The sequence below is a fragment of the Hyla sarda genome, chromosome 9 (assembly GCF_029499605.1).
Source record: "Hyla sarda isolate aHylSar1 chromosome 9, aHylSar1.hap1, whole genome shotgun sequence".
Lineage (NCBI taxonomy): Eukaryota > Metazoa > Chordata > Amphibia > Anura > Hylidae > Hyla > Hyla sarda.
In genome coordinates, this window is record NC_079197.1 from 172885802 (window position 1) to 172909874 (window position 24073).

The 24073-nt window shown below is 45.9% G+C and overlaps 1 protein-coding gene across 1 annotated transcript in view; it reads left to right on the top strand.

The window, feature by feature from the left end:
- The window catches only part of GABBR1 (gamma-aminobutyric acid type B receptor subunit 1), a gene marked incomplete in the record, with an annotated part of 109695 nt that extends 94761 nt beyond the window's left edge, over positions 1-14934 (top strand). Inside the window, 6 exon segments of the mRNA XM_056541138.1 lie at positions 2246-2362; positions 3666-3759; positions 5028-5155; positions 7139-7267; positions 12668-12811; positions 14364-14934. Coding sequence (XP_056397113.1) covers positions 2246-2362; positions 3666-3759; positions 5028-5155; positions 7139-7267; positions 12668-12811; positions 14364-14591 — 840 coding nt within the window.
- Positions 14935-24073: the final 9139 nt, after the last annotated feature.

Genomic DNA, 24073 nt, shown 5'->3' on the forward strand with positions numbered 1-24073 from the left:
CGAGGCCGAATAAATGGGAAGAGACGTCAGGTTTATAATATAATAAGTCGGAGTTTGTGATAATTATCGGCGCTCGGAGGTGAAAAACCAAACGTTCCGATATAATATGCGAGTTACCCGAGAAAATATCTGGAAGGCTTCGAAATAAAAGTCGTCTCTCAGAGATAATGAGAGAACAGCGCCCCACAGGGTTAGACTGGGTGCCGAGGGTCCGTCCACCAGTGGAATGGAATCCAGGGCCCCCCAGTCCTGTACGGGAAGCCATTACTTGATCACGTTTAGGCCTCATGAATATACAGTGGTCCCTCCACATACGATGGTAATCCGTTCCAAATGGACCATCGTTTGTTGAAACCCTCTTATGTTGAGGGATCCGTGCAATGTAAAGTATAGGACAGTGGTCTACAACCTGCGGACCTCCAGATGTTGCAAAACTACAACACCCAGCATGCCCGGACAGCCGTTGGCTGTCCGGGCGTGCTGGGAGTTGTAGTTTTGCAACATCTGGAGGTCCGCCGGTTGAAGACCACTGGTATAGGAAGTTGTACTCACCTGTCTCCGCCGCTCCGGACCGTCACCGCTCGTCACCGTTGCCCTGGATGTCGCCTTCCATCGCTGTCGCCGCGTCCCCGGGGTGTCCCCGCCACTCCGGCAAGGCCTCTGCTTCCCCGGCATCCTCGCTCTCTGTCACCGCCATCACGTCCCTACGCACTCCGCTCTTATTGGACGACGGGACGGCGTGTGCGGCGACGTGATGACGACGATGCAGAGGATCCCGTAGAGGATGCGCCGGAGCCCCGAGGACAGGTAAGTGATCGTCAGCGGACAACACGGGGCACCGTAAACGGCTATCCGGTGGTAGCTGAAGCAGTCTGCGCTGCCGGATAGCCGTTTATGCGATGGCCCCGACATACAAAAGCATCGTATGTTGATGCTGCCTTCAACATGCGATGGCCTCTGAGAGGCCATCGCATGTTGAAATTATCGTATGTCGGGGCCATCGTAGGTCGGGGGGTCACTATAAACGCATGCTCGGGGATCGGATGGGCGCAGCGGCATTGACCATGCAATCACCATGACAAAATAGTTAGTAGTAGGGTGCTTACTATTTAAGGCCATGAGGGATTGTTATGTCAAGGTGTGGTAATGGGTTAAAGGTAGGGTCAAGTCCTGGGAAAAAAAGTGTAGGAACTCACCCAAGATTTCCACTCAAGGGCTGGTCCGTAAGGACTATTGCTAATGGGAATGGTGTTCCTGCTCTGGAAAAAGGGCAGGAACTCAGTTCCCACTAGTTCAACATCAGGTAACAAAACATAAAAATGCTTCAAAAGCATCTAGCACTGCTAACCTGTCTGTCACAGTTCTGAAACCACCAAAATCTATTTTCCGGGGGTCATAGTCCTGTACTTCCTGGCTGAGCAGAATGCATTGCATTCCCTCAGCTCTTCCTTACAGTTCTCACACCGTTCCTACCCCCTTCCCACAGAAATCCTTCCAGTTCCCTGCCCGGAGCTGCTGCAGAGAGTCTAATTTCTCAGCAGACTATCACACAGTCTGTGAGATTGCAGCACCTGCTGTATGCATTCCCTGTCTGCTCCTCTTCCTGTGGAATAGCTCAGCACCTTCCTCAATGTCCCAATAAAGATATATATGTGTATATGACAGGGCGATGGTGATGTAGGCTGTAGGGGCGGGTCAGAGGTCATGACATCACTCAGGGGGGCACAGTTAGAGCCCAAAGACAAGATCCAGGCACGTCTTCTGAGACAGCAGAGGATGAAGCTTTATCTCTGAGAAAGGGAGGAGCCAGGAAACTGCTGAGACAAAACCACAACTTCTTGTCAGGGGTGAATCTTGCGATAACATACAGAAGCCAGTACAATTAGTGATAACACTATATTAGTGAGTTATATGTGTTGGGGTGAAAGTCTTATTTAAATACAATATTCTCATATTAGAATACCCCTTTATCCTATCAATGTTGCATCATTTTAGTTTTTTCGCACTCTTTCTAAGACCCAATGCTCTTTTATTTTCCTGTCAAGCAATATGGGGGCTCGTTTTTTGAGGAACCAGTTTCATTAAAGGGGATTAGATGTCCGATTGTGGGGGTGCACCCATGCTACACCCGGTATTCCCTACAGTATGTTTAGAAGTGGGGACCTCTGGTGTAGGTGATGCAAAGATTATTCCTGTTTACGTTGTGTATATACCAGTCTGACTCCATTATTCTTTCTACTTACAGCTATCACAGACCCTGGAGCCCTGGAAGCTGTACAGTACAGTTGGACTACTCCTGGGCCTGGACGTAATAACCTTTGGGATCTGGCAGATAGTGGATCCTCTGCAGCGTACGATTGAGGTGAGGACATGGAAAACAACCTTTAGAAGACAATCTCTTCCCATGGTCGCTATCCAATCCTACATTTTCCTGACAGTGGCCGCCTCAGGAAAAATGTGAAGCCTGGAGATACCTGCTAAATACTAGAGCCGCCAGAGGCCAGACCGGCAGAGATTGGCTTATTCCCAGGTTGTCCAAATACCCAAATAGGACATATGGAAAGAGGTTATAGTCATGATGAGACAACCCCTCTAAGGCCGGGTTCACACCACAATTTTGCAATACAGTTCCTGCATATGTTTTTAATGTGAAAACCGTACGGAACCATATTGAAAACCGTACGCATTGACTCTCCATTGAAAACCGTATGCCAAATAATGAATCAGGTTGTGTCCGTTTTGCAACCTGTACGGTTTTGTCAGTTTTTTTCCCGTACCCAAAACCGTAGTCTACCATGGTTTTTGGTCTGGGTGAAAAACCGTATTAAACCGTATACGTTTTTATTTTTAACATGGGAGTCAATGGGAACCGTACAGAACTGTATGTGCGTACGGTTCCATCCGGTTTGCACCAGACGGTTTTTGACTTTGCACAGTTTTTTCTTGGAATTTCAATCAAACAAATGAAACTTTATTCATAATGGAGTGAAAAGTTAAAAACGGATACGTTTTTTCTTAAACGTATGCAACCGGACTTAATTTTTTAAACCGTATACAGGTTAAAATTTGTACACACGTTTTGATACGGTTTAGTCAGGTTTTGAGTAATCAGTTGTTCATCAAGAACCTGATACGGGAACTGTATTGCAAAAACGTGGTGTGAATGCAGCCTAAGGCTGTGTTCACATATGTCCGGTGATCTTGACGCAACTGATGCCATAACTGATGAAAAGTTGTCATCAGTTGTATGGCATCCGGCGTCCATTGTTTCATGGACAAAAGGTTCCCTTGTCCGGTGCCCTCCGGTATGTGCCCAATCATCTGGCGTCAAAATTGAAACACTGGCTGATTGTGAACTGTCCTCTTCAAATAAATTAGATCAGTTCTAGCATCAGTTTCACGCCGGAGGGAAACCAAGCTGGACATATGTGAACCCAGCCTAATTGTGTTTTTGGCTTTCATCTTCTGAACCGGGGGAAACCTCTCAAAAAAGTTTGGAAACTACCAAGAACTCTACCCTTCACAGTTGATGTTTACCAGGGATCCACTCTCCAAATTCCTAGGTAGTCCCCAGGGTTTACTGAATCCTATATACCCCAGCCATAATTGTAGAGAACCCCCAATTGACAAGTCTTCACTTCATGTCCATTTCTGGTCCATTCTAGGAGTTCACTAAAGAAGAACCCCGTGGAGACCTTGATGTCCTCATCCTGCCTCAGCTGGAGCACTGCAGCTCTGTGAAGATGAACACATGGCTCGGTGAGTATGAGTCTGTATCGTCTTCGGGATGGTCATTCGGGTGGGTACAGTGATCCCCCAACCTACAATGGCCCCGACATACCATAATTTCAACATACGATGGCCTCTCAGAGCTTATCGCATGTTGAAGGCAACATTAACATACGATGCTTCCAGTGAGTGTCATTTACCTATCCCCGATGCTCCGGACCATCGTCTTCAGGCTCCACTGCATGGCCGTCACTCTCCTTCATCGTCATCACGTCACCGCGCACGCCGTCCCGTCATCCAATAGGAGGAGCGTGCGCAGCGACGTGATGACTGCCATGGAGAGCGACGATCCAGGGCAGCGGTGACGGTCCGATGCAGCGGGGACACGTGAGTATAACTTTCTATATTACTATTGCACGGATCCCTCAACATACGGTGGATTCAAGTAACGATGGTTCATTTGGAAGGAATTACCATCGTATGTTGAGGGATTACTGTATTTTCCTGAGAGGAACGTTCAACAGGTTTAGTAGATGGCTTCCCAACCAATGTAACGTTACTCAACCTCCCATACAAAATGAAGATGTCGGCAATTCCGTGGAATCTGCGGTGGTGCACGAGGTAGGGTAAAGCCACAGGTAGGAGAAAGATGATACTCGGCACTCACCAGTAATGCACAGTGAAGATTTATTATGCCATAGCGTAGTACAAGGACGCGTTTCGGCGTGGGAGCCTTCCTCAGCTGTCTGCCTATAGGCAGACAGCTGAGGAAGGCTCCCACGCCGAAACGCGTCCTTGTACAACACTATGGCATAATAAATCTTCACTGTGCATCACTGGTGAGTGCCGAGTATCATCTTTCTTCTACATTGTGATGCGGTGTCCAGATTGTAAGCCATAGTGGTATATCCAACGTGACATTACCTGCCATGATGGCATTGACAGTAACGCGCACAAACATTTTGGGGGGCAGGGGCTCAAGTAAAAAAAAAAAAGCCACTTCTCATTATAAAAAAAAAAAAGGTTGTAAAATCCTTACATATGTTAATACAACACAATTCCTTAGATAAGGGACCTCCGACAGTCATGTCAGCTGAATGAGACCCCATCACTCCACAGAGGTCCTAGTCAGTGAGGGCATCATAGTCGGGTGCATTAATAGGGCAGCCTTTTGAGTCTGTGTGCACGTCCCTGGGCATCGACTTATGGAGATATCACGTTCTCTTCATCTTCTCCATGTCTCCCGTTCTCTTTTGCTGGAATATTCTGTTACACCTTATTTGCTCTTCTCTTCTCAGGTATTGTGTACGGCTCCAAGGGTCTCCTGCTTTTGCTCGGCATTTTTCTAGCTTACGAAACAAAGAGCGTCTCCACCGAGAAAATCAATGACCATCGCGCGGTGGGGATGGCCATCTACAACGTGGCTGTGAGTATTACGAGCGAGGAGCGGAATTCTGTCTTAGCGCCTTGTAAAGAAATAGGATTAGAAATTAGCTGAACCTGCGGAATGGCGTCTATTCTCCAGTTATCGGTGAGCGGAGGAAAAAAGGCGATAAAATTAACCGGTGACACAAGGATCATTAAGGAATCAATCCACCCGAAAATTGCATATTTGAGGCTTTGCTGAGAGGGAAGAATTTGGTTAATTTTACCAGGACTAGAAAGTGAGCCCTGAGGAAGATGAAGCTTTTTGTTATGGATTCACACACTATTGTGCCGGTCTAAGAATAGAGGCCGTTATATATATATGTGTATATATACATATATATATATATATATATATATATATATATGTATATATATACACACACATATATATGACGGCCTCTATTCTTAGACCGGCACAATAGTGTGTGAATCCATAACAAAAAGCTTCATCTTCCTCAGGGCTCACTTTCTAGTCCTGGTAAAATTAACCATATTATATTTTATATATCTATCTATCTATATATATATATATATATATATATATATATATATATACCGGTATATAATGGGGAAGATTTATCAAAACCTGAGGAAAAGTTGTCCAGTTGCCCTTAGCAACCAATCAGGTCGCTTCTTTCACTTTTAACAAGGCCTCTGCAAAATGAAAGTAGCGATCTGATTGGTTGCTATGGGCAAATGGACAACTTTTCCTCAGGTTTTGATAAATCGCCCCAATATGTATCTCACAACACCTGGGCCTCCAGAAATATCACCATTGTACTCCACAACCTTTATATGTTTGTTTGTTTTTATACGGTTTTTTTTAATACTTAAAAAAAAAAATAATAATTGTATTTCCTTTTTTTTGTTTTTGTTTATATATATTTTTTAATTCTTTATTAAATATAACAATAGAAAAAATAGATGCTTTGGTATAAAATAACATAAATCCTATTACCATAATCCCCCCCCCCCCCCAATACCCCCCAATAAACAGGTGACCGATCACCTTATCCATTTCTCCTTTTTAGGTCAATTTTGAATTCATCCAAATTTTCCAATCTCTACGAAATGTTTCTGCTTTTTGTTTTATTTAAGTTGCCCATTGCAGATTTTACCCCGTTTCAAAATTCAGCTCCCCAGATTTTAACTTAAAGGGGTACTCCGCTGCCCCAGTGTTTGAAACATTTTGTGCGGCGGGGGTCGTGACCTCATGGCCACGCCCCCTAGTGCTGTTACACCATGCTTCCTTAATGCAAGCCTATGAAAGGGTGTGTGACAGCCGCCACGCCCCCTCCCATAGACTTGCATTGAGGTGGCGTGGTGTGACATCATGAGGGGGCGTGGGTTTGACGTCACGACCCCCGCTGCCTGTTTTTTTTTTAAACGAACGCCGGGTACTGCACAGAGATAGGGGATAAGATGTCTTGATTTGGATAAGGGATAAGATGTCAAGTGGCGGAGTACCCCTGCCGGGAGCAGATACAGGTGGGTGCTGCATGCTATATTGCTGGGGTCCCCAGCGGCGGGACCCCCGCGATCAGACATCTTATCCCCTATCCTTTGGATAGGGGATAAGATGTCTAGGGGTGGAGTACCCCTTTAAGGGGTACCCCGCCACTAGACATCTTTTCTCCTGTCCGCTGTCACGCCCCCTCCGTTAGACATAAATGGAGGGGGCGTGGCATGACGTCACCACCTTGGTCGCCCGAACCCAGCATTGTGAACTTGATGTCCGGAACCCCAGGGTGCCTGCACGGAGATCGCGGGGGGTCCCATCGGTACATTTGTAGAGCTCTTTGTCAGTACCAGACGTTTTTTTTACTATATGGTCATTTTATAAGATGGGAATAACCGTCTCTAAGGACTAAAGTTGGCCTTCCACAGTTGGCCCAACCCTTCTTTGACTGACAGCTATCTCTACCGATGTGAATGTCCTGAATGAAGCCTGACCGTCCTTTCTTCCCATGTTCTTCTGTAGGTCTTGTGTCTCATCACAGCGCCAGTGACCATGATCCTCAGTAGTCAACAAGACGCCTCCTTTGCGTTTTCCTCGCTGGCCATCGTCTTCTCGGCCTATATCACTCTGGTCGTGATGTTTGTTCCTAAGGTGAGGAAGATTTTAAGTAAATCATCACTATAACTTTTCTTAGTTACATCCTGTATTTTACTCCGGAGCTGAATTCATGATTCTGGGGGGTGACAAGCTCTTCCTCATACAACAACTGCTCTTACAGATCCTCTAAAAGGCAAAGGAATCGTTCATATTTTACCAGATCCTTGGCCTAAGAACAACTCTTCTCAAAATAGACATCAACAGAGAAAACAGTAGACAGACACCGAGACACAGTATACAGACCCCGAGACACAGTATACAGACCCCAAGACACAGTATACAGACCGCGAGACACAGTATACAGACCCCGAGACACAGTATACAGACCCTGAGACACAGTATACAGACCCCGAGACACAGCATACAGACCCCGAGACACAGTATACAGACCCCAAGACACAGTATACAGACCCCGAGACACACTATACAGACCCCGAGACACAGTATACAGACCCCAAGACACAGTATACAGACCCCGAGACACACTATACAGACCCCGAGACACACTATACAGACCCCGAGACACACTATACAGACCCCGAGACACAGTATACAGACCCCGAGACACAGTATACAGACCCCGAGACACAGTATACAGACCCCGAGACACAGTATACAGACCCCGAGACACAGTATACAGACCCCGAGACACACTATACAGACCCCGAGACACAGTATACAGACCCCGAGACACAGTATACAGACCCCGAGACACAGTATACAGACACCGGGACACAGTATACAGACCCCGAGACACAGTATACAGACCCCGAGACACAGTATACAGACCCCGAGACACAGTATACAGACCCCGAGACACAGTATACAGACCCCGAGACACACTATACAGACCCCGAGACACAGTGTACGGACCCCGAGACACAGTATACGGACCCCGAGACACAGTATACAGACACCGGGACACACTATACAGACACCGAGACACAGTATACATACACCGAGACACAGTATACAGACCCCGAGACACAGTATACAGACCCCGAGACACAGTATACAGACACCGAGACACAGCATACAGACCCCGAGACACAGCATACAGACCCCGAGACACTATACAGACCCTGAGACACAGTATACAGACCCTGAGACACAGTATACAGACACCGAGACACACTATACAGCCCCCGAGACACACTATACAGACCCCGAGACACAGTATACAGACCCTGAGACACAGTATACAGACCCCGAGACACAGTATACAGACCCCGAGACACACTATACAGACCCCGAGACACACTATACAGACCCCGAGACACACTATACAGACCCCGAGACAGAGTATACAGACCCCGAGACACAGTATACAGACACCGGGACACACTATACAGACACCGAGACACAGTATACATACACCGAGACACAGTATACAGACACCGAGACACAGTATACAGACCCCGAGACACATTATACAGACCCCGAGACACAGCATACAGACCCCGAGACACAGCATACAGACCCCGAGACACACTATACAGACCCCGAGACACACTATACAGACCCCGAGACACACTATACAGACCCCGAGACACACTATACAGACCCCGAGACACAGTATATAGACCCCGAGACACAGTATACAGACACCGGGACCTAGTATACAGACACCGAGACACAGTATACAGACACGGAGACACAGTATACAGACACGGAGACACAGTATACAGACACGGAGACACAGTATACAGACACGGAGACACAGTATACAGACACCGAAACACAGTATACAGACACCGAGATACAGTATACAGACACTGAGACACAGTATACAGACACCGAGACACAGTATACAGACACCGAGCCAGCAGAACGCTAGGAGCTATAAATCTGAAACCTGCAGAATTGTTAATAGCAGCTCTGGAGTGTAATACAGGATATAACTCAGGATCAGTACAGAATAAGTAATGTAATGTATGTACACAGTGACCCCACCAGCAGAATAGTGAGTACAGCTCTGGAGTGTAATACAGGATATAACTCAGGATCAGTACAGGATAAGTAATGTAATGTATGTACACAGTGACCTCACCAGCAGAATAGTGAGTACACCTCTGGGGTATAATACAGGATATAACTCAGGATCAGTACAGGATAAGTAATGTAATGTATGTACACAGTGACCTCACCAGCAGAATAGTGAGTACAGCTCTGGAGTATAATACAGGATATAACTCAGGATCAGTACAGGATAAGTAATGTAATGTATGTACACAGTGACCTCACCAGCAGAATAGTGAGTACAGCTCTGGAGTATAATACAGGATATAACTCAGGATCAGTACAGGATAAGTAATGTAATGTATGTACACAGTGACCTCACCAGCAGAATAGTGAGTACAGCTCTGGGGTATAATACAGGATATAACTCAGGATCAGTACAGGATAAGTAATGTAATGTATGTACACAGTGATCTCACCAGCAGAATAGTGAGTACAGCTCTGGAGTATAATACAGGATATAACTCAGGATCAGTACAGGATAAGTAATGTAGTGTATGTACACAGTGATCTCACCAGCAGAATAGTGAGTACAGCTCAGGGGTATAATACAGGATATAACTCAGGATCAGTACAGGATAAGTAATGTAATGTACACAGTGATCTCACCAGCAGAATAGTGAGTACAGCTCTGGAGTATAATACAGGATATAACTCAGGATCAGTACAGGATAAGTAATGTAATGTATGTACACAGTGACCCCACCAGCAGAATAGTGAGTACAGCTCAGGGGTATAATACAGGATATAACTCAGGATCAGTACAGGATAAGTAATGTAATGTATGTACACAGTGACCTCACCAGCAGAATAGTGAGTACAGCTCTGGAGTATAATACAGGATATAACTCAGGATCAGTACAGGATAAGTAATGTAATGTATGTACACAGTGACCTCACCAGCAGAATAGTGAGTACAGCTCTGGAGTATAATACAGGATATAACTCAGGATCAGTACAGGATAAGTAATGTAATGTATGTACACAGTGACCTCACCAGCAGAATAGTGAGTACAGCTCTGGAGTATAATACAGGATATAACTCAGGATCAGTATAGGATAAGTAATGTAATGTATGTACACAGTGACCTCACCAGCAGGTCATGTTCCTGCGGGGTTGGTATAGGGGGGTACACTTTCTCCCGCAGTAACATGATGTTGAGGTGTGTGCCCGCAGTACGGATCTATACTTACACCTCACTTATCGCTCAGCCAGACAAGTGGTTTGGAACGTGATGCCAGGAAGCCACAGGAGGATTGGCATAAGCTGTAGATCAATTGTACAGGAGGGGGCAGCGCAGGCCGCACCGTCTTCTCATGTTCCCGTCTATATCATTTGATCTCCCCTCAGCCACATTTAACTCTTTGGTTTATTGCCGTCATATAAATCTCGGTGTGCGCAAATCCGAATATTAGAAGGTTACGGATGAATTCTAGGAAAAATCCTAAAACGCGTTGACTAGCTCGGAAATAATTCATACATTTCATTGTAGGCCGTAGGGCCAAAAGTATGTGAACCCTCCTTGTAAATTATTAGGTTTATATATTTCAGCCACAGCTGTTATAAACAGCCGCAAATCAATCACACAGCGACATCGTCTCCCTAGACAGACACTGGTGTAGCGGTATGGATTATACTGCAGTGACTGTACAGAGAGCGAATCCATCACTTATCTACATCACAAATCCATAATTCTCCTCCGCATTCGGATTTGTGTTGCAGATTTTAACTCTTAAAGGAGTACACCGCCCCTAGACATCTTATCCCCTATCCTTTGGATAGGGGATAAGATGTCTGAACGCAGGGGTCCCCAGCGGCACCCAAAACATCCGGTGCATGGATTGAACTGCACTCCATGCCGGATGACTGGCAATGCGGGGTGGAGGCTCATGACGTCACGGTCACATCCCGCTTGTGACGTCACGGCCATGCCCCCTCAATGCAAGTCTATGGGAGGGGGCGTGGCGGACGCCACGACCCCTCCCATAGACTTGCATTGAGGGGGCGTGGGCGTGACGTCACGAGCAGCCTTGGCCGGGACGTCACAAGCTTCCGGCACTACCTAAAAGAAGAGTCCCCCTTTAAATGGATACTCCGCCCCTAGACATCTTATCGCCTATCCAAAGGATAGGGGATAAGATGTCTGATCGCGGGGGTCCCCAGCGGCCAGACCTCCACGATCAGACATCTTATCCCCTATCCTTTGGATAGGGGATAAGATGTCTAGGGGCGGAGTATCCATTTAAAGGGGGACTCTTCTTTTAGGTAAAAAATTTTTTTACCTATCTGCCCCAGTTTAGAATCCACCAAGAATCTATTTGCTCTGGGGGGAGGGGGGGGGGGGGGGTTCTTAATCCTGTACTTCCTGATACTACAATTCCCAGAATGCTTTTTTTTTTTTCTCTTTTTTTCTTTTTGTTTTTGCTCTAAAATTCCCAAAATGCTTTCCCTTATCTCTTTATTTCACTCCTCCAACCCTGCCCACTCCTCTCCCACCGCACTCCTGACAGTTTCCAGCCCAGAGCTTTTGCAGAGTATTTTAGTAAACAGGAGACAGTGAGGTTGCAGCACCTGCTGCATGCATTCCCTGTCTGCTCCCCCGCCTGTAACATTGTTCAGCACAAACGGTAACCACACCTAATTCTTCCCTAAATATCCCCTAAGATATATATATATATATATATATATATATATATATATATATGTATAAATGGGGAAACAATGATGTAGCTGGTGGGGCTGGTCAGATGTGATCACCTCACTCAGGGGGCGGGGCTAGGGGTCAGAGACAGGATCCAGCTACACTTCCTGAGCCAGCAGAGGATGGGTTGTCTCGGAAAGGAGGAGATGGTAAGCTGGAGACAACACCACACTGACAATAAGAGGACTACACAATTTTCTTTCAGGAGAGAGGGAGGAGCTTCTAGGACAACACCACACTGACAATAAGAGGACTACACAACCTTTTGTCTGGAGAGAGGAAGCAGTCAGGGTGCGGCTGAGGCAACACCACACAGAAAATTGTGCAGTCCTCTTATTGTCAGTCAGGAGAGAGGAAGGAACTGCTAGGGCAACACCACACTGACAATGTTAAGACTACACAACTTCCTGTAGGAGAGGGGGAGAAGCTGAGGAGCTGCTGAGACAACACCTCACTGATTTTGAGAAGACTACACAACTTCCTGTCAGGGGTGGATCGTGCTGAACCCACTACAATGATAACACTATATTAGTAAGTTATATGTCTTGGGGTGATTTGTTTCCCAAAAAAAAATAAAAAAATTCTGATACTGGAATACCCCTTTAACTGTGAGGGTAAATGTACGTGGTCCTGCATTGCTGCAGAAGGTTACTGATGTCCTTGTTGTTCACAGATGAGGCGTCTCATCACCAGAGGGGAATGGCAGTCGGAGCAGCAGGACACCCTGAAGACCGGATCCTCCACCAATAACAATGAGGAGGAGAAGTCCCGACTGCTGGAGAGGGAGAACCAGGAGCTGGGCCGGATCATCGCCGAGGTGATGGAGGATCTTAGATGTCATCCTGGGGATTTTAATCATTATTAAACTTTGTACCAATTAAAGGGGTACTCCGCCACTAGGCATCTAATCCCGTATCCAAGGGCTGTCACTCCACGCCCCTCATACCATCACGCTATGCCCCCTCAATGCAAGTCTATGGGAGGGGGCGTGGCGACTGCCACGCCCCCTGCCATAGACTTGCATTGAGGGGGTGTGGTGTGACGGCACGAGGGGCGTGGCCGTGAGTACCCCTTTAATTCCTGACATTCTCAAGACCTCTGTTTGATGTCAGGATATGGTAATATTTCTGTTTACATTTAGAATCTGGAAACTAGTCAGCTGACTTTAGACAGCTACACAGAGTTTAGGTGATAAGAGTGATGCATTGTAACAAACCTACAGCTGTGTGAGCTTGAATAGGTCAGGATGTGTTGTCTCAAATAAGATGGCATCTTTTAGGATGCAGCCATACAGGATTCAGCTGCTCAGTGTGGTCCTGCTGCTGCGATCTCTATGGGATCAGGGTATATAGTAGTTATACATTTCCCCTCCAGCTCTATCTGTATACTGCTGCTGCGATCTCTATGGGATCAGGGTATATAGTAGTTATACATTTCCCCTCCAGCTCTATCTGTATACTGCTGCTGCGATCTCTATGGGATCAGGGTATATAGTAGTTATACATTTCCCCTCCAGCTCTATCTGTATACTGCTGCTGCGATCTCTATGGGATCAGGGTATATAGTAGTTATACATTTCCCCTCCAGCTCTATCTGTATACTGCTGCTGCTATCTTGATGGGATCAGAATATATAGTAGTAATACCCCTCCCCTCCAGCACTATCTGTATACTGCTGCTATCTCTATGGGATCATGATATATAGTAGTTATACCCCTCCTCTCCAGCTCTATCTGTATACTGCTGCTATCTCTATGGGATCAGGATATATAGTAGTAATACCCCTCCTCTCCAGCTCTATCTGTATACTGCTGCTGCTATCTCTATGGGATCAGGATATATAGTAGTAATACACCTCCCCTCCAGCTCTATCTGTATACTGCTGCTGCTATCTCTATGGGATCAGGATATATAGTAGTAATACCCCTCCTCTCCAGCTCTATCTGTATACTGCTGCTGCTATCTCTATGGGATCAGGATATATAGTAGTTATACCCCTCCTTTCCGGCTCTATCTGTATACTGCTGCTATTTCTATGGGATCAGGATATATAGCAGTTATACACCTTCCTCCCTGTCTGTCCCATCAGCTAAAAAGGTAAGCACAAGTCATACACAAGAACCTCTCCATTATTTTCTGATAATAGTCTTTGCTGCACTATATAAATAAAAACAAACTCCCGGAGTGCTTCTTAATGTAAAGAATATTCCTATTTGCTGACAGCAAGCAGAGATCTTGAGCATAATGGGACATGTGGTGTAGGGGTCATGACAACCTGTAATTTATGTATTTTGGGGGGTGTTTTAAGCTTTTCTGTGTTGTCTGAGACTTTCAGGTCCGTCTCACCGTTTCTCTTTGTCTCTTGTATAGAAAGAAGAGCGGGTCATGGAGTTGCGCCAGCAGTTGCGCTCTCGTAGGAAACAGTCTGTGACGGCGCGGGAAAACTGCTCCGACAATCACTATCCTAACTCCTCGGGGGCGGTCTCCTCCCTCTACCAGCCCGGACTCCCTCTGGCCAGATGCCTGGTGGCTGAAGGGGGGGACAAACTGGGCAGGAACAGCTGTGACGGGAGCCGCGTGCACCTGCTATACAAGTAGGGACGGGGTGTTACAATATGGCCGCCCCCAGGGTGTGCGGAGGTCTCATCTACATGTCAGTTCACCTCTCCTCCAGACGTCTGTCTCCTTTCTATCTGTCTCTCAGACTCTCTCAGCACTCGTCTCTGGATGTCTCATATATCGGCACCTTATTCTTCATATCGGCCACTAGAGCCCCTGTGCTGTACACTGATCCCTGTCCTGCTGGAAGCCCCCAAAACAAGACCCCCCCCGAATCCGTCCCCTCAGGGAACATCCATCTCTAGCGTCACCTGCACCTGCGGCACCTACAATGTTTTCTATACTGTGATTGGAGATTGCAATAAATAAACGACTGACGATTTTATTATCCATTATTAATCACAAAATCCTATATATACAGGAGGTGTACACTGCAGGTATATACAGGAGAGGTGTACACTGCAGGTATATACAGGAGAGGTATACACTACAGGTATATACAGGAGAGGTGTACACTGCAGGTATATACAGGAGAGATGTGTACACTGCAGGTATATACAGGAGAGAGGTGTACACTGCAGGTATATACAGGAGAGAGGTGTACACTGCAGGTATATACAGGAGAGAGATGTACACTGCAGGTATATACAGGAGAGGTGTACACTGCAGGTATATACAGGAGAGAGGTGTACACTGCAGGTATATACAGGAGAGAGGTGTACACTGCAGGTATATACAGGAGATAGGTGTACACTGCAGGTATATACAGGAGAGAGGTGTACACTGCAGGTATATACAGGAGAGGTGTGTACACTGCAGGTATATACAGGAGAGGTGTACACTGCAGGTATATACAGGAGAGAGGTGTACACTGCAGGTATATACAGGAGAGGTATACACTACAGGTATATACAGGAGAGGTGTACACTGCAGGTATATACAGGAGAGAGGTGTACACTGCAGGTATATACAGGAGAGAGGTGTACACTGCAGGTATATACAGGAGAGGTGTGTACACTGCAGGTATATACAGGAGAGGTGTGTACACTGCAGGTATATACAGGAGAGGTGTGTACACTGCAGGCATATACAGGAGAGGTATACACTACAGGTATATACAGGAGAGAGGTGTACACTGCAGGTATATACAGGAGAGGTGTAAACTGCAGGTATATACAGGAGAGGTGTGTACACTGCAGGTATATATATATACAGGAGAGGTGTACACTGCAGGTATATACAGGAGAGGTGTACACTGCAGATATATACAGGAGAGAGGTGTACACTGCAGGTATAAACAGGAGAGAGGTGTACACTGCAGGTATATACAGGAGAGAGATGTACACTGCAGGTATATACAGGAGAGAGGTGTACACTGCAGGTATATACAGGAGAGAGGTGTACACTGCAGGTATATACAGGAGAGGTGTACACTGCAGGTATATACAGGAGATAGGTGTACACTGCAGGTATATACAGGAGAGAGGTGTACACTGCAGGTATATACAGGAGAGAGATGTACACTGCAGGTATATACAGGAGAGGTGTACACTGCAGGTATATACAGGAGAGGTGTACACTGCAGGTATATACAGGAGAGAGGTGTACACTGCAGGTATATACAGGAGAGAGGTGTACACTGCAGGTATATACAGGAGAGAGGTGTACACTGCAGGTATATACAGGAGAGAGGTGTACACTGCAGGCATATACAGGAGGTGTACACTGCACGTATATACAGGAGAGAGGTGTACACTGCAGGTATATACAGGAGAGAGGTGTACACTGCAGGTATATACAGGAGAGGTGTGTACACTGCAGGTATATACAGGAGAGGTGTGTACACTGCAGGTATATACAGGAGAGGTGTACACTGCAGGTATATACAGGAGAGAGGTGTACACTGCAGGTATATACAGGAGAGGTGTACACTGCAGGTATATACAGGAGAGAGGTGTACACTGCAGGTATATACAGGAGAGGTGTAAACTGCAGGTATATACAGGAGAGGTGTGTACACTGCAGGTATATACAGGAGAGAGGTGTACACTGCAGGTATATACAGGAGAGGTGCACACTGCAGGTATATACAGGAGAGGTGTACACTGCAGGTATATACAGGAGAGAGGTGTACACTGCAGGTATATACAGGAGAGGTGTACATTACAGGTATATACAGGAGAGGTGCACACTGCAGGTATATACAGGAGAGAGGTGTACACTGCAGGTATATACAGGAGAGAGGTGTACACTGCAGGTATATACAGGAGAGAGGTGTACACTGCAGGTATATACAGGAGAGGTGTACACTGCAGGTATATACAGGAGAGGTGTACACTACAGGTATATACAGGAGAGGTGTACACTGCAGGTATATACAGGAGAGGTGTACACTGCAGGTATATACAGGAGAGAGGTGTACACTGCAGGTATATACAGGAGAGAGGTGTACACTGCAGGTATATACAGGAGAGAGGTGTACACTGCAGGTATATACAGGAGAGGTGTACACTGCAGGTATATACAGGAGAGGTGTACACTGCAGGTATATACAGGAGAGGTGTACACTGCAGGTATATACAGGAGAGAGGTGTACACTGCAGGTATATACAGGAGAGGTGTACACTGCAGGTATATACAGGAGAGGTGTACACTGCAGGTATATACAGGAGAGAGGTGTACACTGCAGGTATATACAGGAGAGAGGTGTACACTGCATGTATATACAGGAGAGGTGTACACTGCAGGTATATACAGGAGAGGTGTACACTGCAGGTATATACAGGAGAGAGGTGTACACTGCAGGTATATACAGGAGAGAGGTGTACACTGCAGGTATATACAGGAGAGGTGTACACTGCAGGTATATACAGGAGAGGTGTACACTGCAGGTATATACAGGAGAGAGGTGTACACTGCAGATATATACAGGAGAGGTGTACACTGCAGGTATATACAGGAGAGAGGTGTACACTGCAGGTATATACAGGAGAGGTGTACACTGCAGGTATATACAGGAGAGAGGTGTACACTGCAGGTATATACAGGAGAGAGGTGTACACTGCAGGTATATACAGGAGAGAGATGTACACTGCAGGTATATACAGGAGAGGTGTACACTGCAGGTATATACAGGAGAGAGGTGTACACTGCAGGTATATACAGGAGAGAGGTGTACACTGCAGGTATATACAGGAGAGAGGTGTACACTGCAGGTATATACAGGAGAGGTGTAAACTGCAGGTATATACAGGAGAGGTGTGTACACTGCAGGTATATATATATACAGGAGAGGTGTACACTGCAGGTATATACAGAAGAGGTGTACACTGCAGGTATATACAGGAGAGAGGTGTACACTGCAGGTATATACAGGAGAGAGATGTACACTGCAGGTATATACAGGAGAGGTGTACACTGCAGGTATATACAGGAGAGGTGTACACTGCAGGTATATACAGGAGAGAGGTGTACACTGCAGGTATATACAGGAGAGGTGTACACTGCAGGTATATACAGGAGAGAGGTGTACACTGCAGGTATATACAGGAGAGAGGTGTACACTGCAGGTATATACAGGAGAGAGATGTACACTGCAGGTATATACAGGAGAGGTGTAAACTGCAGGTATATACAGGAGAGGTGTGTACACTGCAGGTATATATATATACAGGAGAGGTGTACACTGCAGGTATATACAGAAGAGGTGTACACTGCAGGTATATACAGGAGAGAGGTGTACACTGCAGGTATATACAGGAGAGAGATGTACACTGCAGGTATATACAGGAGAGGTGTACACTGCAGGTATATACAGGAGAGGTGTACACTGCAGGTATATACAGGAGAGAGGTGTACACTGCAGGTATATACAGGAGAGGTGTACACTGCAGGTATATACAGGAGAGAGGTGTACACTGCAGGTATATACAGGAGAGGTGTACACTGCAGGTATATACAGGAGAGAGGTGTACACTGCAGGTATATACAGGAGAGAGGTGTACACTGCAGGTATATACAGGAGAGGTGTACACTGCAGGTATATACAGGAGAGGTGTACACTGCAGGTATATACAGGAGAGAGGTGTACACTGCAGATATATACAGGAGAGGTGTACACTGCAGGTATATACAGGAGAGAGGTGTACACTGCAGGTATATACAGGAGAGGTGTACACTGCAGGTATATACAGGAGAGAGGTGTACACTGCAGGTATATACAGGAGAGAGGTGTACACTGCAGGTATATACAGGAGAGAGATGTACACTGCAGGTATATACAGGAGAGGTGTACACTGCAGGTATATACAGGAGAGAGGTGTACACTGCAGGTATATACAGGAGAGAGGTGTACACTGCAGGTATATACAGGAGAGAGGTGTACACTGCAGGTATATACAGGAGAGGTGTAAACTGCAGGTATATACAGGAGAGGTGTGTACACTGCAGGTATATATATATACAGGAGAGGTGTACACTGCAGGTATATACAGAAGAGGTGTACACTGCAGGTATATACAGGAGAGAGGTGTACACTGCAGGTATATACAGGAGAGAGGTGTACACTGCAGGTATATACAGGAGAGGTGTACACTGCAGGTATATACAGGAGAGAGGTGTACACTGCAGGTATATACAGGAGAGGTGTACACTGCAGGTATATACAGGAGAGAGGTGTACACTGCAGGTATATACAGGAGAGAGGTGTACACTGCAGGTATATACAGGAGAGAGGTGTACACTGCAGGTATATACAGGAGAGGTGTACACTGCAGGTATATACAGGAGAGGTGTACACTGCAGGTATATACAGGAGAGAGGTGTACACTGCAGATATATACAGGAGAGGTGTACACTGCAGGTATATACAGGAGAGAGGTGTACACTGCAGGTATATACAGGAGAGGTGTACACTGCAGATATATACAGGAGAGAGGTGTACACTGCAGATATATACAGGAGAGGTGTACACTGCAGGTATATACAGGAGAGAGGTGTACACTGCAGGTATATACAGGAGAGGTGTACACTGCAGGTATATACAGGAGAGAGGTGTACACTGCAGGTATATACAGGAGAGAGGTGTACACTGCAGGTATATACAGGAGAGAGGTGTACACTGCAGGTATATACAGGAGAGGTGTACACTGCAGGTATATACAGGAGAGAGGTGTACACTGCAGGTATATACAGGAGAGGTGTACACTGCAGGTATATACAGGAGAGAGGTGTACACTGCAGGTATATACAGGAGAGAGGTGTACACTGCAGGTATATACAGGAGAGAGATGTACACTGCAGGTATATACAGGAGAGGTGTAAACTGCAGGTATATACAGGAGAGGTGTGTACACTGCAGGTATATATATATACAGGAGAGGTGTACACTGCAGGTATATACAGGAGAGGTGTGTACACTGCAGGTATATATATATACAGGAGAGGTGTACACTGCAGGTATATACAGGAGAGGTGTGTACACTGCAGGTATATACAGGAGAGAGGTGTACACTGCAGGTATATACAGGAGAGGTGCACACTGCAGGTATATACAGGAGAGGTGTACACTGCAGGTATATACAGGAGAGAGGTGTACACTGCAGGTATATACAGGAGAGGTGTACATTACAGGTATATACAGGAGAGGTGCACACTGCAGGTATATACAGGAGAGAGGTGTACACTGCAGGTATATACAGGAGAGAGGTGTACACTGCAGGTATATACAGGAGAGAGGTGTACACTGCAGGTATATACAGGAGAGGTGTACACTGCAGGTATATACAGGAGAGGTGTACACTACAGGTATATACAGGAGAGGTGTACACTGCAGGTATATACAGGAGAGGTGTACACTGCAGGTATATACAGGAGAGAGGTGTACACTGCAGGTATATACAGGAGAGAGGTGTACACTGCAGGTATATACAGGAGAGAGGTGTACACTGCAGGTATATACAGGAGAGGTGTACACTGCAGGTATATACAGGAGAGGTGTACACTGCAGGTATATACAGGAGAGGTGTACACTGCAGGTATATACAGGAGAGAGGTGTACACTGCAGGTATATACAGGAGAGGTGTACACTGCAGGTATATACAGGAGAGGTGTACACTGCAGGTATATACAGGAGAGAGGTGTACACTGCAGGTATATACAGGAGAGAGGTGTACACTGCATGTATATACAGGAGAGGTGTACACTGCAGGTATATACAGGAGAGGTGTACACTGCAGGTATATACAGGAGAGAGGTGTACACTGCAGGTATATACAGGAGAGAGGTGTACACTGCAGGTATATACAGGAGAGGTGTACACTGCAGGTATATACAGGAGAGGTGTACACTGCAGGTATATACAGGAGAGAGGTGTACACTGCAGATATATACAGGAGAGGTGTACACTGCAGGTATATACAGGAGAGAGGTGTACACTGCAGGTATATACAGGAGAGGTGTACACTGCAGGTATATACAGGAGAGAGGTGTACACTGCAGGTATATACAGGAGAGAGGTGTACACTGCAGGTATATACAGGAGAGAGATGTACACTGCAGGTATATACAGGAGAGGTGTACACTGCAGGTATATACAGGAGAGAGGTGTACACTGCAGGTATATACAGGAGAGAGGTGTACACTGCAGGTATATACAGGAGAGAGGTGTACACTGCAGGTATATACAGGAGAGGTGTAAACTGCAGGTATATACAGGAGAGGTGTGTACACTGCAGGTATATATATATACAGGAGAGGTGTACACTGCAGGTATATACAGAAGAGGTGTACACTGCAGGTATATACAGGAGAGAGGTGTACACTGCAGGTATATACAGGAGAGAGATGTACACTGCAGGTATATACAGGAGAGGTGTACACTGCAGGTATATACAGGAGAGGTGTACACTGCAGGTATATACAGGAGAGAGGTGTACACTGCAGGTATATACAGGAGAGGTGTACACTGCAGGTATATACAGGAGAGAGGTGTACACTGCAGGTATATACAGGAGAGGTGTACACTGCAGGTATATACAGGAGAGAGGTGTACACTGCAGGTATATACAGGAGAGGTGTACACTGCAGGTATATACAGGAGAGAGGTGTACACTGCAGGTATATACAGGAGAGGTGTACACTGCAGGTATATACAGGAGAGAGGTGTACACTGCAGGTATATACAGGAGAGAGGTGTACACTGCAGGTATATACAGGAGAGAGATGTACACTGCAGGTATATACAGGAGAGGTGTACACTGCAGGTATATACAGGAGAGAGATGTACACTGCAGGTATATACAGGAGAGGTGTACACTGCAGGTATATACAGGAGAGAGGTGTACACTGCAGGTATATACAGGAGAGGTGTACACTGCAGGTATATACAGGAGAGAGGTGTACACTGCAGGTATATACAGGAGAGAGGTGTACACTGCAGGTATATACAGGAGAGAGATGTACACTGCAGGTATATACAGGAGAGGTGTACACTGCAGGTATATACAGGAGAGAGGTGTACACTGCAGGTATATACAGGAGAGAGGTGTACACTGCAGGTATATACAGGAGAGAGGTGTACACTGCAGGTATATACAGGAGAGAGATGTACACTGCAGGTATATACAGGAGAGGTGTACACTGCAGGTATATACAGGAGAGAGATGTACACTGCAGGTATATACAGGAGAGGTGTACACTGCAGGTATATACAGGAGAGAGGTGTACACTGCAGGTATATACAGGAGAGGTGTACACTGCAGGTATATACAGGAGAGAGGTGTACACTGCAGGTATATACAGGAGAGAGGTGTACACTGCAGGTATATACAGGAGAGAGATGTACACTGCAGGTATATACAGGAGAGGTGTACACTGCAGGTATATACAGGAGAGAGGTGTACACTGCAGGTATATACAGGAGAGAGGTGTACACTGCAGGTATATACAGGAGAGAGGTGTACACTGCAGGTATATACAGGAGAGGTGTACACTGCAGGTATATACAGGAGAGAGGTGTACACTGCAGGTATATACAGGAGAGAGGTGTACACTGCAGGTATATACAGGAGAGAGATGTACACTGCAGGTATATACAGGAGAGGTGTACACTGCAGGTATATACAGGAGAGGTGTACACTGCAGGTATATACAGGAGAGGTATACACTACAGGTATATACAGGAGAGAGGTGTACACTGCAGGTATATACAGGAGAGGTGTACACTGCAGGTATATACAGGAGAGAGGTGTACATTACAGGTATATACAGGAGAGAGGTGCACACTGCAGGTATATACAGGAGAGGTGTACACTGCAGGTATATACATTACACATTACATTATCGCACGGATCAAATACAGAAAACATTAGTGTTTATACTTAATATGTTAATCCGGTGATGTCATCCTGGTTCTGAATTATGACATCACTGCTTGTTTACACAGGTCTATGGCCTGAAGATCGTGTGTTCTACATCCAGACGAGTGCTATCTCGCTCTGCTGTTCTGAATTAGTCGCTGACTAATGGTTCAGGACTGTGAACCCATCCTCTCTTGTGTCACATGACGGGATCTCGGACGGCGTCTCACCGGGGGGGGGGGAGGATCATCGGTGCGGTAATTGGAGGTAATTTGGGTCATTCCACGGTGAGGAATGACATTTTCTGTCTATCAGATGGCTGTGGACGAATCTGGTGCGTGAGCTGTGATCTGTGGAATCTACCGGAATAGGTTGGCCGTTAGTCACGGAGAATGCTCGGCATAACAGGATGGATCAGACACAACGGATTGGACGCGTTTCGGGCATTTCCAACAAAACATCTTACAACAACGAAGTGTAATTCAGTACAATATTTCTTCTAATTCAATTCAATTCTAATTTCTTCTAATTCAATTCTTTTAAATTTAAAAAAAATTAATAAATAAATAAAAAACATCTCTGCTTGCTGTCAGTGAAAGGAAACATGTTTCTGTAGAACACTTTTGGTGCCGAAACAGGTTTCGCAGGTTTTCTGTAATTCCTCGGTGGTCAGAATAATTAGTCAGACGAATGCTCAACATGCAATTCCTTTCGGTGCAATTCCCAGCTGCAGGGGGCGCTAGTTCAGTACTCGGATTTCCAGCTGGCGAGTTACTAGGCCTGGAAGGCCTCACTGTTTGTCCAGTGTTTAGGGCGAGTTTTCGATATGCAAATTTTAACCTTGACTATCGGCCCTTCGCGATTTTGCGAATATTTAGAATACAATGATGTATATTCGTAATGATGAAAATTCCTTTTTTTTTTTTATGCAAATTTATGCAAATATTTATGCGAATATCTCCACTTCCAGACTGGACACTGATTCCTCCCCTCTTTTAGGTGGAAGATATAATTGCGCATTATGCGAATTTAATTTCGAATTTCGAAAACAACGGACATAGCGAATAGGCGAATTTCGCGAACATAGGACGAATATTCGTCCATATGTTTGCGAAATATCGCAAATTCGAATATGGCCCCTGCCGCTCATCACTAATAGACAG